General features: G+C 38.4%; 1 protein-coding gene across 3 annotated transcripts in view; it reads right to left on the bottom strand.

Moving 5' to 3' along the window:
• Nucleotides 1-21,330, bottom strand: part of SEMA3A (semaphorin 3A) — a 265,980-nt gene that overhangs the window by 17,837 nt on the left and 226,813 nt on the right. For all 3 annotated transcript variants that reach the window (XM_056573400.1, XM_056573403.1, XM_056573401.1), the window contains exons 13-15: nt 20,857-20,898; nt 16,325-16,482; nt 11,673-11,740 (exon numbers count right to left, since the gene is read on the bottom strand). In XM_056573400.1, coding sequence (XP_056429375.1) covers nt 11,673-11,740; nt 16,325-16,482; nt 20,857-20,898 — 268 coding nt within the window. The remainder of the gene's footprint in view (nt 1-11,672; nt 11,741-16,324; nt 16,483-20,856; nt 20,899-21,330) is intronic.

The raw sequence follows: 21,330 nt of genomic DNA, 5'->3' as shown, positions 1-21,330 counted from the left end.
GCGCGTATGCCATTGACCGTGCGGTTTAATTAACAATATATTTTTTTATCATTTGGACATTTCCGCATATACCACATATGTTTATTTTTATTTTTATTTACACTTTTTTTAATTGGCAAAAGGTGGGTGATTCAAACTTTTATTAGGGAAGGGGTTAAATGATCTTTATTCACATTTTCTTTCACTTTTTTTTTTTGCAATGTTAAAGCTCCCATAGGGGGCTATAACACTGCACACACTGATCTTTTACACTGATCAATGGTTTCTCATAGGAAATCATTGATCAATGATTCTGCAGTTTGACTGCTCATGCCTGGATCTCAGACACTGAGCAGTCATTCGGCGATCAGACACCAGGAGTCAAGTTAAGGGAACCTCCTGCTGTCTCACAGCTGTTCGGGATGCAGTGATTTCACAGCGGAAATCCCAAACAGCCCCCTGAGCTAACCGGCAATGATTTACTTTCACTTTAGACGCAGCGTTCAACTTTGAATGCGGCATCTAAAGGGTTAATAGCGTGCGGCACCGCGATCAGTGCCCCGCGCTATTAGCAACGGATCCTGGCCATTGTTAGAGGCCGGGCCCGACCCGCTATGTTGTGGGTCCACACCGTGGCCGCGCATTATAGAGCGGGAGTGCTGGTACGTCGTGGGTCCTTAAGGGGTTAAACATTAACATTTTGGTCCAGATTCTGAGGCCTGAGATCCAGGTAGAAGCAGTCAAGCGCCGATAACACTGATCACAGGCGTGTTAATACACACCAGTGATCTGTGTAAAAGATCAGTGTGTGCAGTGTAATAGGTCCCTATGGGAGTGTTAATAAAGATCATTTAAAAGGGTTCTCCGATGCTTAGACATCTTATCCCCTATCCAAAGAATAGGGGATAAGATGCCTGATCGCGGGAGTCCCACCGCTGGGGACCCCCAGGATCTTGCATGCGGCATCCCATTTGTAATCAGTCCCCGGAGCGTGTTTGCTCCAGGTCTGATTACAGGCGACCACAAGGTCGGCGGCGTGTAACGTCACGCCTCCGCACCCGTGTGATGTCACGCTCCACTCCTCAATGCAAGCCTATGGGAGGGGGTGTGATAGCTGTCACGCCCCCTCCCGTGGGCTTGCATTGAGGGGCGCAGCATGATGTCACACGGGGGGCGGAGGCATGACGTCACACGCCGCCGACCTTGTGGTCGTCCGTAATCAGACCCGGAGAGAGAACACGCTCCGGGGACTGATTACAAACGGGGTGCCGCGTGCAAGATCACGGGGGGTCCCCAGCGGCAGCACTCCCTCGATCAGGCATCTTATCCCCTATCCTTTGGATAGGGGATAAGATGTCTAAGCACCGGAGAACCCCTTTAACCCCTTCCCTAATAAAAGTTTGAATCACCCCCCTTTTCCCATAAAAAAATAAAACAGTGTAAATTAAAATTAAAATAAACGTATGTGGTATCGCCGCATGCGTAAATGTCCGAAATATAAAAATATATTGTTATTTAAACCGCACGGTTAATGGCGTACACGTAAAAAAAAATCCAAAGTCCAAAAGAGCGTATTTTTGGTCACTTTTTATACCATTAAAAAATTTTTACAAAGTGATCAGAAAGTCAGATGAAAACAAAAATTGTACCGATAAAAACTTCAGATCACGGTGCAAAAAATGAGCCTTCATATTGCCCTGTACGTGGAAAAATAAAAAAAACTTAAAGGGGTCAGAAGAGGACATTTTTAAACGTATAAATTTTCCTGCATGTAGTTATGATTTTTTCCAGAAGTACGACAAATTGAAACCTATATAAGTAGGGTATAATTTTAATCATATGGACCTACAGAATAAAGAAAAGGTGTCATTTTTACCGTAAAATGTACTGTGTAGAAACAGAAGCCCAAAAAATTTACAAAATGGCGTTTTTTCTTCGATTTTGTCGCACAATGATTTTTTTTAAATTTAACCATGGATTTTTGGGTAAAATGACTAATGCCACTGCAAAGTAGAATCGGTGACAGAAAAAATAAGCCATAATATGGATTTTTAGGTGGAAAATTTAAAGGGTTATGATTTTTTAAAGTTAAGGAGGAAAAAACTAAAATGCAAAAACTGAAAAACCCTGCATCCTTTAGGGGTTACACCCTGAAAATTTTCCTGTACATAAAAAAGGCAAACCCTCTAAATTGTCCATGGAAGGAAGACAAAAGTATCCAGAAGATGCACAAGATGGAGCTCTTTGCTCATGCCAGGGCTGTACTTAAGCAGGGTTATATTCATTTGGATTAGCAGCTGCAACAATGAGGTTAAAGTACATGCATAGAGTACACAGTGTATATGTGTGAGTCTCTGGAGGTCTTTATTTTTTAAAGACAACAAAAAGCTGAAAAATTCAATCCTGTATGTCATAAAGATGCAGAAATGTGTATACATATGTAAGTACAAAGGAGTGCTGTAGATATTAACCTGTTGGGGACGAAGGGCATATGCATACGCCCTTGCGTCCTGGTACTTAAGGACGAAGGGCGTATCCATATGCCCGTGGGAATTTCGGTCCTCCCCGCGTGCCGGGCGGGGACCGGGCCGGGGTGACTGCTGATATCTATCAGCAGGCACCCCGTGCAAATGCCCAGGAGGTCATTAGACCCCCCATGTCTGCGATCGGCGCAAATCGCAAGTGAATTCACACTTGCGATTTGTGCCGATTCCGGGTCATTACGGGTCTATGGTGACCCGGTGACCCGGAATAGAAGGGGGATCGCGGTTGTCTAAGACAACTACGATCCCCCTACAGCGATAGGAGTGAGGTGGCACGGGTGCCACCCCTCCTATCTCTGCTATTGGTGGTCTAGACGCGACCACCAATAGCAGATCAGGGGCGGAGGGGTTTACTTTCGTTTTCCCCGTCCTGCCCTCCCACAATAGGCGGGGCAGGATGGGAAAAAAGACGGGGACCGAACGCCGAAGGTCCACTTACCCCTCCGGAGGCTGCGGGCGACGGTGATCAAAGGGCGACGACGGAGATCGGCGCAGGCGGCATGCGGCGTGCGGCAGAAGAGACGGCTCCCTGGATCCTACGGAAGCCGGTAAGTTGCCTAGCAACATCTGGAGGGCTACAGTCTGGGCATGCTGGAATATGTAGTTTTGCAACAGCTGGAGGGCTGCAGTTTGAGACCACTATATAGTGGTCTCTAAACTGTATCCCTCCAGATCTTGCAAAACTACAACTCCTAGCATGCTCAAACAGCTCTTTGCTGTCTGGACATGCTGGGATTTGTAGTTTTGCAACATCTGAAGGGTCACAGTTTGGAAATCACTGGGCAGTGGTCTATAAACTGTAGCCCTCCAGATGTTGCAAAACTGCAAATCCCAGCATGCTGACACAGCAAACAGCTGTCTCGGCATGCTGGGAGTTGTTGTTGCGTAACCTCCAGCTGTTGCATAACTACATCGCCCAGCATGCTCTTCGGCGATTAGTACATGCTGGGAGTTGTAGTTTTGCAACAGCTGGGGGGACACTGGTTGGAAAATACTGTTAGGTAACAGAACCTAACTGAAGGTTTTCCAACCAGTGTGCCTCCAGCTGTTGCAAAACTACAACTCCCAGCATGCACTGTCAGTGCATGCTGGGAGTTGTGGTTTTGAAACAGCTGGAGGTTTGTCCGCCCATGTGAACGTACATGGTACATTCACATGGGCAGGTTTACAGTAAGTTTCCTGCTTCAAGTTTGGTCTGTGGCAAATTTTTTGCCGCAGCTCAAACTCCTAGTGGGAAACTCACCGTAACACGCCAGTGCAAATGTACCCTAAAAACACTACACTACACTACACTAACACATAATAAAGAGTAAAACACTACATATACACCCCCTTACACTGTCCCCCCCAATAAAAATGAAAAACGTTTTGTACGGCAGGGTTTCCAAAACGAAGCCTCCAGCTGTTGCAAAACAACAACTACCAGCATTTCTGGACAGCCACTGACTGTCCAGGCATTCTAGGAGCTAAGCAACAGCTGGAGGCACCCTGTTTGGGAATCACTGGCGTAGAATACCCCTATGTCCACCCCTATGCAATTCCTAATTTAGTCCTCAAATGCGCATGGCGCTCTCTCATTTCAGAGCCCTGTCGTATTTCAAGGAAACAGTTTAGGGCCACATATGGGGTATTTCCGTAATCGGGAGAAACTGCGCTACAAATTTTGGGGGGCTTTTTCTCCTTTTACCCCTTATGAAAAGGAAAAGTTGGGGGTTACACCAGCCTGTTAGTGTAAACAAAAAAAAACAAAAAACATGCTGGTGTTGCCCCATACTTTTTATTTTCACAAGCAGTAAAAGGAAAAAAAAAAGCCCCCCCAAAATTAGTAACGCAATTTCTCCTGAGTACGGAATTACCCCATATGTGGGCGTAAAATGCTCTGCGGGTGCACAACAAGGCTCAGGAGTGAGAGCGCACCATGTACATTTGAGGCCTAAATTCGTGATTTGCACAGGGGTGGCTGATTTTACAGTGGTTCTGACATAAACGCAAAAACATAAATACCCACATGTGACCCCATTTTGGAAACTACACCCCCCACGGAACGTAACAAGGGGTATAGTGAGCATTTACACCCCACAGGTGTTTGACAAATTTTCATTAAAGTTGGATGGGAAAATGAAAAAAAAAAATGTTTTCAATAAAATGCTGGTGTTACCCTAAATTTTTCATTTTCACAAGGGAAAATAGGAAAAAAGCACCCCAAAATGTGTAACCCCATTTCCTCTGAGTAAGAACATACCCCATATGTGGATGTAAAGTGCTCAGTGGGCGCACTACAATGCTCAGAAAAGAAGGAGCGCCATTGGGTTTACAAAGGCCACATGAGTTTACAAAGCCCCCATAGTGCCAGAACAATGGACCCCCCCACATGTGACCCCATTTTGGAAGCTACACCTCTCGTGTAATGTAATAAGGGGTACAGTGAGCATATACGCCCCACATGTGTCTGACATATTTTTGGAACAGTGGTCTGTGAAAATCAAATATTTTATTTTTCATTTGCACAGTCCACTGTTCCAAAGATCTGTTAAATGCCAGTGGGGTGTAAATACTCACTGCACCCCTTATTAAATTCTGTGAGGGGTGTAGTTTCCAAAATCGGGTCACATGTGGGGGGGTCCACTGTTCTGGCACCACAGGGGGCTTTGTAAACGCACATGGCCCCTGACTACCATTCCAAACGAATTATCTTTCCAAAAGCTCAATGGCGCTCCTCCTCTTCTGAGCATTGTATTTCGCCCGCAGAGCATTTTATGTCCTAACATGGGGTATTTCCATACTCAGAAGAGAAGGGGTTACAAATTTTGGGGGGCATTCTCTCCCATAACCCTTTGTAAAAATGGTAAATTTGGGGAAGAAACTGTACTTTAGTGAAAAATTTTTTTTTTTTCATTTACACATCCGATTTTAACGAAAAGTCGTCAAACACCTGCGTGGTGTTAATCACTGGACCCCTTCTTACGTGCCTTGAGGGGTGTAGTTTCCAAAATTGTATGCCATGTGGGGTTTTCTGCTGTTCTGGCACCATAGGGGCTTCCTAAATGTGACATGCCCCCCAAAAACCATTTCAGCAAAATTCACTCTCCAAAATCCCATTGTTGCTCCTTCCCTTCTGAGCCCTCTACTGCGCCCGCCGAACACTTCACATATACATATGAGGTATTTCCTTACTGGAGAGAAATTGGGTTACAATTTTTTGGAGGCTTTTTCTCCTATTACCTCTTGTAAAAATTCAAAAACTGGGTCTACAAGAAAATGCGAGTGTAAAAAATGAAGATTTTGAATTTTCTTTTTCAATTTGCTGCTATTCCTGTGAAACACCTAAAGGGTTAATAAACTTACTGAATGTCATTTTGGATACTTTGAGGGGTGCAGTTTTTATAATTGGGTCATTTGTGGGGTATTTCTAATAGGAAGGCCCCTAATACTACAGAACGTGTCCATGTATCAATCCAACTGAAATGTAGTACAGATATGTAAGAAATATGATGTGTGCCAGACATCAATGCATTGTTCATATCTTCTCAAAATACTGACAGCGCTGAAAGTTTTTTTTTTCCGTTACAAAAATGTAAGGAAGGAGGCCAAATATGTCAAGTCATTGCACAAGGGAATGGTTTGTGGATTTATTGGTATTTCAGACATTTTAAATGAATACAACAAATGAACCTCCGGAGAAAGGGCTGGATCACAAAGGGTGCTGGGAGCCGGATAGGAGAATTGCACATTTATTGCCCACAATGCAACACGTTTCGCGGTAATACCTCTTCTTCAGGCATTTTAAATGAAAAGCAATATTACTGATACTATGTCTAAAAAGCAATGAGTCCCGTACAAGTTCTTAACAAGAGCATTTATACCATACAGGCAAATCATCTGTCTGCTGGGCTAACCAGCAATGATCTTATACCCAGACAGTTCCTGATGGGCAGAGGTTTCAGTAGAAAGCACTGTGGTCAGACTGGAAAGGACACAACTTTTTCTGTAGCATACAGCAGCTGATAAGTACTGGAAGGATTAAGATTTTTAAATAGACGTAATTTAAAAATCAAACTAACTTTCTGGCACCAGTTAATATGAAATCTTTTTTTTTTTTTTTTTTATCAGAATAACCCTTTAATGACTAACTACTGTAAGTGTTAAATGCAGTTTCCTTCCAGGTTTAACAGGTTTTTATCATATGTTCCCTACATGCTTTCCTAGCACATGACATTGGACTGTAAGGTATTAATCTGCTGTGTTACCCAATCTTGCACATAAATCACAATACAACTTAGTGCATGCATATGCTAGATTCATGCTGCTACTTTCTATTTTATATGGGCGATGAATCCCCAACACATAGTGTGTTATTCTAAAGCATATGAGTGCAAACTAAAAGTTTAAAGCTTTAATAAAATAGACAAAAAAAAAAAGATATTACCCAAATACAAGAAAAAAACATTATAAAATAAAAGGTATAAATAAAAGACAGACCTAACACCATCTGTCTTGTGTATTCTGTGTCTTGAGGACAGGAAAATGAAACCCACACCCAGAATTCCAGAATTATAAAAGCATTGGGGCAGATAAATAAATAAATGTCTAACTGATACAAAGTGTATATCTTTAGGCCTTTAAAATGTGCACATCTTTAGACATTTAGATAATTTTCCAGTTGGCTAATTTTTACGCCATTAACACACACCAACATTTTCCACATTTTTGGTATACAGCCATTCCTCTATTTCAAGTAAGCCAAGCTACTTTCTGCTATACCTTGTCACTTGTCGGGAGAGGCACAAAAGCATCTAAAACCTATATAAGACACACAAAAAATGTGGTGTAAGTCATGTAAGACCACCATCACATATATCTGGCAATCCAGCTCAGTAAACTGGCCACAACTGATGGAGCAACTGATACTACAACTGATGTGAAAGCGCATGTCTTGGGTACATGTACATGTTTTCTCTTGGGTCCTACGCCCAGTTATTTTGCAGGGGAAAGGGGGGAAACCTGCATTTCCCCTTCTAGCATGTCTGGTGATCCAGCTTCCTGACTGAGCTGGTGAAAATGTGATATCTAAGAATATAGAGTTAGGTGATAAGAACAAGGAATTAAATTGTTAATTTTCCAAAAGTCTGGATAAACAGATCACGTTCTGTTTCTCTATTTATGAGTTAAGTAAGACTCCAACTGGTTGTTATGAGACAGTTTGATATTAAAGCGATATTCCAGGAAAAAAACTTTTTTTTTATATCAACTGGCTCCAGAAAGTTAAACAGATTTGTAAATTATTTCTATTAAAAATATTAATCCTTTTAATAATTATCAGCTGCTGAAGCTGAGTTGTTCTTTTCTGTCTGGCAACAGTGCTCTCTGCTGACATCTCTGCTTGTCTCTGGAACAGCACAGAGTAGAAAAGGTTTTCTATGGGGATTTGCTTCTATTCTAGACAGTTCCTGAGACAGGAGTCATCAGAGAGCACTTAGATAGAAAATAACAACACAACTTCAGCAGCACATAAGTACTGAAAGGATTAGATTTTTTAATGGAAGTAATTTACAAATATGTTTAACTCTCTGGACCAGTTGATATATATATATACACACATTTTTTTTCCTGAATAACCCCTTTAAGGGCCTGTGCCCTGTGCACATGGCATTAATGAACCGTGGCTCTCTAAGTCGCAGGCGGGGGGGCGGGGGGGGGGGGCAGCCTTTTGGAAAACATAAGACATATCACTTCTTTTCTGTGCAGTTCCTCATTGTAGTCAATAGAAACAAGGTTTCCGACTCTGACATCATATAAGTTTTGCCACGGAAATCAATTTGGTTTCCACAGCAAAAAACATATGGCTATTATCCTGTGGACATGCCCTTCATCCCACATTCTCCTTTTGATGAGTGTTATAATAATAAAGTAAATTCATTAGTAAAACACACAGAACTGAAACATTATTGCTGCTGAAATTGAAACTATATGAACAGGATGACTCATTTTAAAATGTAGAGTTATTTTAGAAGGTTATAAGTAAATAAAATGTTGCTGTATTTTATTAAAATTGTTCTTCCCTGCCTCAAGCTAATAAAGAGAGATCTGCCTGCCTTCTTGTGGCAATAAAAGGCCCGCTGGTTTCCCCGCCATATTCCCTTTAGCAGTAAGAACAGAGTACAATATTAATAAACACACAACAGTTAGCGTTATGTATTTCTTTTAGAAGTGTGAGCATATAATACACAGAATTGTGTCTGTTCCCAGAATCCACTTTAATACAAAAGTAATGTAACATTGTTTATGAAAAATGAATACATAAATGATGTATATAGCTAAGGGGATGCAGAGATTAAATGTTAGATTACTCGCTAACCTCTCCTTGGCCATTAAACCAAAGAAAATATGAACAATGGTCAAAAATTCCACAAAATACAATAATAAACTTGGCATACTGCAGATCATGCAATAGTGTTTATTACTGAAGGTGAATAATCTATAAAAAAAAAAAAAGAAAACACTGAACATTTACCATTAGTGTAAGCAATAAGACCAGTACAGTGACTGAATACTAGGAGGAACTGCTAAAATATTGAAAGTTTGAAGAGTAAAATAAAAAACAACACAAATATAGTTGTACAGGTCTATACATACTGTATACAAAAACCTTTAGGTACTACAGATCAAAAGTAAATGTAAAGTTTGACACCATAATTTAAAATTATTACAAACTAATAATACTACTACTAAAAATAAAACATTTTTAAAATATGTTTATATTCATATAATTTCTATATCCTTCACATTCTCTCTCTCTTACTCTCGCCCCCCCCCCCCCCCCCCATTTCTGTACATCCAGTTAGCTATGCAAAGTGTGTGTGTGTGTGTCTGGGGGGGGGGGGGGGATTGATGGGGTCAAAGAACAAAACAGTTAACTACAATCATTGCAGATTTCATGCTAGTACTATGTAAGCATTATGTACAGTCACTTATTTTGATATGAATCAGTTGGGTGGAAATTGACATAATTTTACGCTTTTGCGTTATGGTTAGATTAGACCATATGTTGTTTGTATTTCTCTGTTTTTTCTATTACATTATAAAACCATTTGAACAGATGCCTACTTCTACAATGCTACTAACTCAACAGTGTATGAGTGCATTTTTAAAATAGCTGGATTGGTAAAAAAAATAAAAATATCGGAAAAAAGATGATATAAGAAACATAGCAAAATGAATTCAGGATACAGTAAAGCCAGTCACACACAGAAAGAAGTTTAACCAATTCTTATGATGTATCTCCTTTACTTCAACACAGCTGTACCCTCGGCACTGTAGGGATTTTGACATGCTTATAGATGTGAGTGTGTGTTTCTCAATAACTAAGGATTGTAAATTGCTGCAGATTTTTTTATATGGCAAACAATCTCTGAGACATGTCATACAGTTACGTCATGGATGTCTAGGCCTTAGCATAAACGAATAATAATAATATATATGTTATAGGGGGTCAGAATTAAAGATGTTCAATTTCTGGAAATTTTAAAGCCGTGATGGAAAAAAAAATCTGAAGTTTTAACCCCTTAAGGACTCAGCCCATTTTGGCCTTAAGGACTCAGACAATTTAATTTTTACGTTTTCATTTTTTCCTCCTCGCCTTCTAAAAATCATAACTCTTTTATATTTTCATCCACAGACTAGTATGAGGGCTTGTTTTTTGCATGACCAGTTGTCCTTTGTAATGCCATCACTCATTATATCATAAAATGTATGGCGCAACCAAAAAACACTATTTTTGTGGGGAAATTAAAACGAAAAACGCAATTTTGCTAATTTTGGAAGGTTTTGTTTTCACGCCGTACAATTTATGGTAAAAATGACATGTGTTCTTTATTCTGAGGGTCAATACGATTAAAATGATACCCATTATTATATACTTTTATATTATTGTTGCGCTTAAAAAAAATCACAAACTTTTTAACCAAATTAGTACGTTTATAATCCCTTTATTTTGATGACCTCTAACTTTTTATTTTTCCGTATAAGTGGCGGTATGGGGGCTCATTTTTTGCGCCATGATCTGTACTTTTTTTTTATACCACATTTGCATATAAAAAACTTTTAATACATTTTTATTATTTTTTTTAATAAAATGTATTAAAAAAGTAGGAATTTTGGACTTTTTTATTTTTTTTTCATTCACGCCGTTCACCGTACGGGATCATTAACATTTTATTTTAATAGTTCGGATATTTACGCTCGCGGCGATACCAAATATGTCTATAAAAAATGTTTTTTACGCTTTTTGGGGGTAAAATAGGAAAAAACGGACGTTTTACTTTTTTATTGGGGGAGGGGATTTTTGAGGGCAGAAAAATGTGGTATAGTACCCTTAAAAAAAACATGTGTACATGTGTACTGCAGCACAGTAGAACTATCAGTATACAATGACATACAGCCTGTGCGATCCAGCCTGGCTGGACCTCACAGGCTGCTGTACTAGGCAGACAGGAGGCCATTAGCTGGCCTACTGCCATGGCAACCAACGGGGTCCCATGATCGCATCGCAGGATCTCCATTGGTGAACAGAGGGAGCCCCCGCCCCTTTCAATCCCATAGATTCCGTGATCAGGAGTGATTGACAGCCAAGTCCCTCCAGTGTTCTCCTGCAGCATGCCGCGCTGAGAAGATTATCACCAGGACATATGAATACTAACTAGTGCTAACTAGCTAGAAACTGGGACATATGCATATGTCCTAGGGAGGGAAGTGGTTAAATAAAAAAAATAAAAAACAATAACAAATCTTTTTTTTTAAGTTTTTTATGCTGTGCCCCATGCAATACATTTTATTACTTTTACTACTTTTCTTTATTTCTTTTACCAATTAACAAGGTAGTCCATACCACAGAAGATGGAAATAAATAGCCAAGCATAAACAACAAGCACTAATCTACTTTTACTTTTTACTTCTACTTTTTACTTTTAAACGAACAAACGAGCATGCAACTAGTTTATTTATCCATGTTTTACAGAGATATTACCGAGACGAGGTGTCACAGTGGATAAATATGCCATTTTTCTATATACCATCTATTCTAATAGCTCTTTTCCATCATAAAAAGTACATTGATCCTCTTTAATATTACTGTGGAATTATAGCGTTACTCACCATGATGCTGTAAATCTGAACAATGAGTTAAAGGATCCCCATTTCTGATATCTTGTCTTCTTGTGCGTCTAAAAATGGCAGATTAAAAAATATAAATGAATTTGTTATTATTCCCCCTGAAAGACAATGACATTTCATGATCTGGACTTATACCAAAAGATAACTGTATTGGATAGTGTTGTTGATCTTTCCATCTAACACAAGGGTATCAAAAAGCATGCCAAAAATATTGTATTTTATTACAATGAAACAGTCTATAGAAAGCATAGACAACTATGGGATCGGATACAGTTCCATATGTGCAGCATGTATACCAGGGTATATGCATATAGACATAGTATGAATAGAACTTTATTTCAATGGCAGCCAAATGACTACATTATAGAGATGAATGTATTGCATAATTTAGAAAAAATAGACCTTAGAGATACTGTGCATTTTTATTCCTATTCTTCCTTTGAAGAAGCTTTTAAAAATATGCTCCAATTTTAAGGTAAGATAATTCTGCATATTATGTAGTCAAATAAGTGAATTCAAGTCCAATTATGGAATTTCAAAGGCAATGTTCTTTCAGAAAGCTGGACAAGAGCATTTAAGTTGTTCCGCATTCGATTTAGAAAAGACAACTCCACATACTATTGTTTTCTTTTGTCATATAACAATTTCTGATCAAGTTCTTTACACATCTAACAGCATGTTACACAAAGATCAATACACGTTATTCAGTGTACGTTCATTGAGAAGGTGTGCGCAGATTCTTCTAGGGCAATTGGAAATATTGATCTCGGCCTGCAAACTGCTGACATGGTGTTCAATAAGACAGAAAAGTATTCAAAGAGTACTTCATTTTTTTTCTTTTCTTTGCAGGTCTGAAGAATTTATATTGGTCTTATTGTTATGTGTTTAAAGACTCCAAAACTATGGAAGACTTTATGTGAACTTGTAACTTTCTAATTAATACAATTACATTCTTAAAGACAGAATATATATATATATATATATATATATATATATATATATATATATATATAAATAACTCAAAGGGGTTTATTTACTAGTGTGATCACAACTTTTTTTCTCAGGTTATGCGCCCAAAGTGTGTCGCATGTTCCATGCGACACAATTTGCGGGCAAAAAACCCTCCATTTTACAAAAAAAAAGGGGGGGCATGGTCCTGACAAAAGGGCGTGTCCCTGACAGTTTTTAAAAATTACAACATATTAACTAAGGTTTCCACAGAAAATGCCGTGGATTTGAGTTGAGGAAAAACCGACATATCAGAAGAGTTGTAGAAAAACAAAATGTTGGAAAACATTAGTAAATACCTTGGTAAAATACCTGTTGGGAATCAAAACCCACAAAAGAAGACTACATTCCATTCTTAGTAAATAAATCCCAATGTAAATAAACCCCAACGGCTAAAGATATTAACATGAAACTTTTTACACATGTTACTTATATGTCCACTAAAAATATAGGATAGGTAATTTAACCCTTACCTACCCCCATTTGCTAGGGTCTGGGTTTTTGTTTAAAGTCCAATGCAAATATTTGGGAAATGTATGTTCCAGCATAACTTCCGTACAGCTAACCTACCCCCATATGTGAATGATGTTTTTTTTGTTTCAAGTCCCATGCAAGTATATAGGACTTCTGGTACCTTACTCCACAAGCTTCGCTCTGCATCTCCTGGTGAATGCGTCAGTCCAGCTGGCAGGCCACACCCTCCCCGCATTCCATGCCCCATCTTTCAAAAACATGCCCACTCTTCAAGCCACACCCCTTTTTATTTTCAGCTTACATTATCTTTACTACAATGCAGCCCCACCTGAGGACAGGATATGAGGAAATGAAAGGAGAAATGAGGTCAGGATATGGGGACGGGATTTGAGGTCGGGATATGAGGTTGGGATGTAAGGATGGGATATTAGTTTGGGATATGAGGACGGGATATGGGGATCAGATATAGGGATGGGATATGAGGACAGGATTTGAGGAAGGGATATGATGTTGGGATATGGGGATCGGATATAGGGATGGGAAATGGGGACGGAATATGAGGACGGTATATGAGGTTGGGATATGAGGACAAAATATGAAGAAACCTTTGTTGCTTTTCTTCACCCACAAGGATTAGGTAGGAAAAACCGGGCAGCGCAGGGTACTCAGCTAACATATATATATATATATATATATATATATATATATATATATATATATATGTCTTGCTCAGCCTCACTTGTTCTTACAATTGGTCAGGATCTTAAGGTTCCATTCACACGTCCAGTATTGGAAGCTGTATCCAGTCATTTAGTTTACATTGAAATCTGCAGCATAAAATACTGCGCATCAAATCTGCGCAGAATACTGTGCGTGTGAATAGACCCTAAAGGAGTTCTCCTATGCAATTAAACGTATCCTCTATCCACAGGATAAAGGATAAGTTTCAGATCGCAGGGAGTCTGACTGCAGGGACCCCTGTGATCTCCTGCACGGCACCCCAGCAGTTCCCAGGAAGGTGGCGTACGCTCCACATGAAGCAGCAGCAGACACACCCCTCTATGTATCCCACAGAGAAACATAGAGGTAGTGTGTTGGCCGTGGCTTTCTGCAGGGGTCGGCATGCCCCCTTCCTGGGGACTGCCAGGGTGCCATGCAGGAGATTGTGGGGGTCCCAGAGATCAGACCCCTGAGATTAAAACATGTCCCCCATCCTTTGGATAGGGGATAAGTTTTATTGTTTCATTGTACTCCGTTAACACCTAATGCAACTATACATAACAAAACTGCTGTATTGTGCCATATATACATATCTGTATCTATCTATACCTATCTATCTATATATCTACCTATCTATCTATATATATATATATATATATATATATATATATATATATATATATATATATATATATATGTAAAGGGTGAAGGCAGCACACCACAGTAATAAAGTCCAAAAAAACGTGAATTTATTCCATGATGTGGATTACAATGTTTTGGCGATCTCTCACCGCCATTTTCAAGTCTTGAAAATGGCGGTGAGAGATCGCCGAAACGTTGTAATCCACATCATGGAATAAATTCTAGTTTTTTGGACTTTATTACTGTGGTGTGCTGCCTTCATCCTTTACCTATCCAGTGGAACCGGAGCACCAAAGGTTCATTTGGCTTAAACCCGTTACATTCAACTTGATAGATAGATATATATCTATCTATATATATATTTTTTTTCATTTAAGTAAATGCTTAAATGCATGACATTAAATATTGCTGAGTGTAACAATGTTGCTCCTTTATTGTTGTATGTAATGGCTATTATTTATAAAGAGATTATTAATATATTTTCTGTTTTTGTACAATGTCTATCCATTACTCATAAATACAAATATTCTCTCTCTATTTTACAAAAGATTTTACCTTTAGATTTTTTTTGTTTTCAATATTTTTTTTCTTTTTTATATCTAAAATTTGTAGAAGTCCATTCATAAACAAAGGCTAAGCACACAAAGCTTGGCGTAAATGGTAAAAATGTCATTGTAGAAAATGGCTGGAGGATTTGCAAAGTCAGGACACAGCAAAGGGGATTAGTCTGAGAACAGAGCTGTAAATCCGCTTCTAATCATCTCACTCAGCTTCCTGTATACAAAAGTCAAGTATTCTTGGTGTAGAGACACTTGGTTGCATCAGTCATGTCAGCTGTTATAGAGGGATAATCAGTTATTTTCTGCTGGGGATCAAAGTCATTTCATACAAAGGCTGAAAAGGAAGTGTACTGCGTCTCCTATGCCTTGGAAGGTTGTTTATTGAATAGATTACTTACAGTCTACTTTGTGCATGCTAAGAACAGATTGCACAATTGCACAGAGGTGATTCAATTTGTTCAAGGACATTTTCAATAGAAAGCAATAACATTTAAATGCGAGATCCCATTGCAAATGTGATTGTTTTCTTAGGCAGAGAATTCATTTGTTTTATTAAACTCGGCTGCCCACTCTCACCATCTAATATATCAAAATAAACCACGGGGCACAAGTGGCTCCTCCGGAAAAAAATTCCCCTTCATTATTTTTAGTCAAACATTTCAAAGAATAGAGCTGAGTAATTCTGGCGATCTATTTATAGAATTACTGAAGAATATCAAACAAATGTCATAAGTGGAAATTAAGACAACACATGAGTTTATGAAATAGGAGCCACAAAGCATTTTCATGCAGCTAAGTGGTAACTTTGTCTGCGCTCAACTGTGGTCTCAGCCCTTTGATATGCAATGAATGAGGGAGGAACGCCGCATCAAAGGCAGCGATTATGAGTCATTCAATTATATAATAATTAATTAATTTATCTGGATGATGACCTTTCATTATCATGCGTCTTTAACATTGTGCTCCTCTTATTATTATAAAAAAAAAATGTTCCTTTCTCTCCGAGGCTGCTTCGGGACAAATGGACATATGCATGTTTGAGGCATTTCATTTCATGCCATAAAATAAAACTCAGCAGCACATACCATCTGCCCTCTTTGCTTTCTTTCCTACAACACCAAGCAGCCATATGTTATGGAGATTATGACATGTCAGAAGAATGTTAAAGGCACACAGAGTGTAGGACTCCACAGGCTAATACAATAAGCAGTATGTCTTAGAGGTTATCACCTTTTAGCAGTAGGAAAGTAGCGGGAGCATGAAGAACCATCCCAGGCACAATAGGGGTCCCTGGCAAGACAACATTCAGCACATGCTTTTCCATAAACATCACAGCGGTGTAAAGGGATCTGGGAAACTCCCATCGGTGAACCAATGTACAGTTGTTGCTGTAAAATAGATGTTTTATTGTTAAGAGCTAAATTAGTAGAAGAAGTTGCATAGTAAAAGACTTTCATTGACAAAACGTACAAAACGTATTCCACTTTTTTCTTACTTTCTATTATATGCCTCTATGTTTATTATAAATTATTTTTTTCCTATTTTTAGCTAAACCTTTTTTTTAGCTAAACAACACAATGTCATTCAAAGAGCATTGGAATTTTAGATAAGAGGGTTGTTTGATCTGATCCACTATGATGTAGATAGAAATCTGGAAGAACATGGTGTTAATTTAAAGAAATGCTATTCTCTTTAAAGCAGTGCTCTGCTTTGACTAGTAGAAGAGAGACACAAGGAGGAGTCATCCCTAAATGATATTTATAGGGCACATGGAAAAGGATGCGACACAGTCTTAAATAGGTTTTTGGGCATAAGAATTTTTTTTAATGCAAATTTGTAATGTTTCAAAAAATGCTGTAACAGTTTCTGTGTATAGGTGCAATAGTCTTACAAGTGTATTTTCCAGAATTTCCAGTACTGATATCCCTGCACCTTTATAGCTGCCTAATTGTTTGTTTTCCATTTTGATCAGAGGTACTGTAGTCGCCCCAATAACTGCAGGACAACAACTGAATTCATTAATTTAAAAACATTTTGGCCACAGTTTTGCATATTTATGGAGCCTACTGTGGCCATATGGTTATGTACAATTTACATACACTACATGCAGTACAACCACAATTTACAAGCTGTACAACATGTGCTTCTTTATAAGCAAATCCTAATCTACAGATGAATCCAGTGTCCGGGCGTTATGTCAAATACAGTTCCCGTTATGGGAGAAAGCAGTCCCCATTCACTAAGTGTCAAACTGCCCAACACTTAGAAAGACAGAAAGCCTTGAAGCCTGTAGTTGTGTTTCCGGAGTTAAGCAGAGAATATATGTTTTGATGCATTTAACTGTAGTTCTGCCAGCACAACAGATCCTTCCCTGCTCTCAAATAAAACATGTTCCATTGCCAAATACAATTAACTCAAACAGACAAAAAAAATCCCATATGGATTCTGAAAGCTGTTTCCAAACTGTGTTATGGTGTTTGTTTAAACATTTGTAATATCCAGGTAATACAGCACTTAAGAGCCAAAGATATCCTGCTTGTATTGTGCGACATATCCTTAAATCACACAAAGGCAATAGTGAAAAATAATTTATTGTGTGGCCGCATAAGCGACACGACAGCCTCACCGTAATCCTCATTTAATATAAATTCTTTTTCACATTGTTTTGCCTATGTATTATGCATAGCTTCATCTGGATTTTTAGAACATTGCATCTGAGCGTGAAGAAAAGTATCATGGGACAGCAGGACATTGAATGTATTACATTAAAGTCTGCTTTCCAAGTTTAAAAATACATAGGTAAATAGTTTCCAGTTATTGGGTTTGGAAAATATAGTTTTGATGTGGTTTTATTACATATGGTAATACTGTACTATGTACTACAGTATGTTCATCACAGGTCAGCTTATTGTAAGAAGTTTCTTATGCTATGCAATGTGTCTTAAAGTATCAGATTGCATTGATGTGCAACATGAGCTGGATTTTCCACTTTGGATTTGCGTCTGGCAAATCTACAGCATATTAAAATAACAGCAAAGTGGCTGAAATTTAAAGAAATCTTATTCATATAATGTGTAAAAAATATTTTTATTTTATTTCAGTTTATGTTGGCAAAATGTTGCAGCATTATTTTAGAATTTCTTAATTCACTTCAATATTCTAGATAAAGTGCACGCAAACTTTTCAGTTACTTCTGACATGACTGGTAAGAGTTTGGTTGCTAAGACCCTCATAGATCTCTCAGTTGAGCACTGTGCCCCTTTGTTTCTGCTCGCTGAGTGTGTGGTGTATGTTTGTCAACACCCCTGAGGAAGTCGCCTTAGGAGCGACAGAACGCATGGGGTCTCTTGTGGCCCCATCCCCATACCTCTTTGCATCATCTTCTTATCCCTCCATCCAGTCTGGGATGTTTGCTTCCAACCATTTCTAACGCTTGCAAATATACAGGGATCTATTATCGGAGTACAGTTGATATTGATAGCATTTGCTGTATTATTTTCTTTCCCTTGTTTTGCATATGCATATATACATTTATTGTTTATGGTATCTGGAGGGAGTGTGCTCATATCTTATTGAGAGGGACGGGTGCCAATTATTAGGTGAGGGGTTCATGGCCCCTCCCTATAGTTGTGCTTGGGCTTTACTGTGTAGCCCATATTTTTTATTGATTTTATTCCTTTTTCCTCCCTATTACCTGTATGTGGTTGTTTGTAGTGGTTTATATGTATTTAATAAAGATTTGTCTCATTATGCATAACAATACTGGTGTGCTGATATTTTCTCAGTGTTACGCTTTTTTTCTTTTGCTTTCAGGTTCATATGTATATGTACACTTATCAGCACCCACATTATTACTGATTGAGCCCCCTCGATTCTTGGTTCTTTGTGTATTCAACAAAAGTAGATTTTCTAAGTAGAGCTGAGCAGAAACTAATCCATACACTGCACACTTAGCTTTCCAAGGAGAGCTTAGCAGAAATAAAGGGTCATAGTGCTCAGCCTCTCAACACCTGGACTCCCACGAATTACAATTTCTCACATGTCACTATGCTAGATCAGAAGTTAGTGAAAAGTTAAAGGGATACTCTGGAGGAACAAGAAAATTTCAAATTAACTGGTACATGAAAGTTATACAAATTTGTAAATTCTATTTAAAAATAGTTAGACTTCCGGTACTTATCAGTTGCTGTATACTACAGAGGAAGTTGTGTAGCTCTTTCTCGTTTGACCCCTGTGCTCTCTGCTGACACCTCTGTTTCTATCAGGTACTGTCTCAAGCATAAATAGTTCGCTACTGGAATTCGCTCATTCTCTGGACAATTCCTAACATGGACAGAGGTGGCAGCAGAGAGCACTGTGGTCAGACTGGAAAGAACTACACAACTTCCTCTGGAGCATACAGCAGCTCATAAATACAAGTAGGTTTAAGATTTTTTACATTTTTACAATTCTGTATAATTTTCTGGCACCAGTTGATATGAAAAAGTTTTTGTTCCCCTCCGAAGTACACCTTTAAAGGTACATATTAAAATCCACAATATATTTACATTGTAGCAGATTTAGCTGTGGACGTTTTGAATTAGCAGCAATATCTTGAAATATATTTTTTCTGTTTACAGAATGCATGGAAATTCACAGAGCAAATCTGCAACTCTAGACTAAAATCTGCAAAAAGGAAAATAGTATCCAAGAAGTTAAAATGTGGAGAAGGTGTACCCATTTAACATCCTCACTCTTTGTACCGAGTCGAGTGAGCAGTGTTTGTATTTGGGTTTGTAATTGAAGGAGCTACATACAAGCTTATTCAAATATATGGGTGGTCATTTATCATTGTCTTTAGACTGTTTTTTGTGTCTACAAAAGACGCAAAAAATGCGCAAGCAGGGTTTATTTGTGCCTTTTTTGCACCTTTTGGTTTACGCATTTTTGCTGATTTTGAGTTGCAATCCACTGATTTTGGCAATACACATGATATGGAAGGGTATTATCAACTGCTCCTTTTTGTGAAAAGGTGCAAAAAAGGCGCAAAGCCACTAAAAAGTCTCTAAAACTACACCAGCCCAGACTTAGCTTAGCTTTTTGGTCCATGTGAAGAGAGAAATTTCAGAAAATGTGACCTGCACAAAAATGTATCAAATGCTCTGTGACCATTTAATAAATTTGGTGCTCCTACACATTACCAGCACACACACACACAAAAAAAAAAAAAGGTGTAGAAAAATGCTTCACTTACACCTACAATGATAAATGCTGGCCATGGTGTAGGACATGAATATTATTGTCTAGTTTTCTCCTATGTTGTTTTACATTGGTAGCAACACATGGTCGCCAAGACACTGAAGAACCCATTTAGCGCTACAAAGGTGGTGCTTTAAAGAAATCACATGAACAACAATATACACTCTATATAATTATGGAATGTGTTTCAAATTAGCAGTAAAGATGAATTTCCATTTAAGATGTGTTTCTATGCATGGAAACTTTATATGCCAGGAGATAATCCAAGATAAACTATGGAACAAGTTCACAGTCAACTAGCTGACAAATTTACGCTGTGCTTGTGACACAAGAGCATTGAGAGCATTTAATAGTTTCCTTCTTACGTGGCCTTTAATGATGCTGTTCTACAACCAGCTAATGGGAAATTATAGGAAACAAATGTGTTATCACAATTAATAGATCTGCTTCAGCCAAGGTACTGTCAGGAAGATGTTAAAACTATAGTATAATGGAAACATAGTGAAGTAAAAGCCATTGCATACTTGCTTTGTGGAAATCTCCATGGATGAAATTGCTGTAGGTTCCTGGAGGGGAAGTACAAAAACATAGATGGGCTTAGCTATATTAACACTGATAAAAAAAAATAATAATAATTAAATCACATAAAAAAAAGAACAAAACATACTTGAAAAGCGGTAAATCTAACAATAAAAATTAATTCTTCCAACATATTGTTAAAACTTGTGCAAGATGTACCAAAACAGAACATTTTAAGGAGATACGTTATTTATTGTTTACTATAATGATTTATTTATTAAACCACTGTGAGGTAATGTTATTTGAAAAGTCATTACTATTATTATTTTTTTAAAGCTATTCTGAGTCTGGATGATATGCCTTCCAACTTTATACACTCAAGTTTTCACTTCTCCTAAGCAGCCCATATTAACACTGAATTTTAAACACCTGCAGGATGCCTTGGAGAGTCTTTCATAAACTGCACGCAATATGTGCTC

This window comes from Hyla sarda, chromosome 4 (genome assembly GCF_029499605.1).
Source record: "Hyla sarda isolate aHylSar1 chromosome 4, aHylSar1.hap1, whole genome shotgun sequence".
Lineage (NCBI taxonomy): Eukaryota > Metazoa > Chordata > Amphibia > Anura > Hylidae > Hyla > Hyla sarda.
Note: the sequence above shows the minus strand (reverse complement) of the source record. Positions and strands in the feature narration are given on the sequence as shown.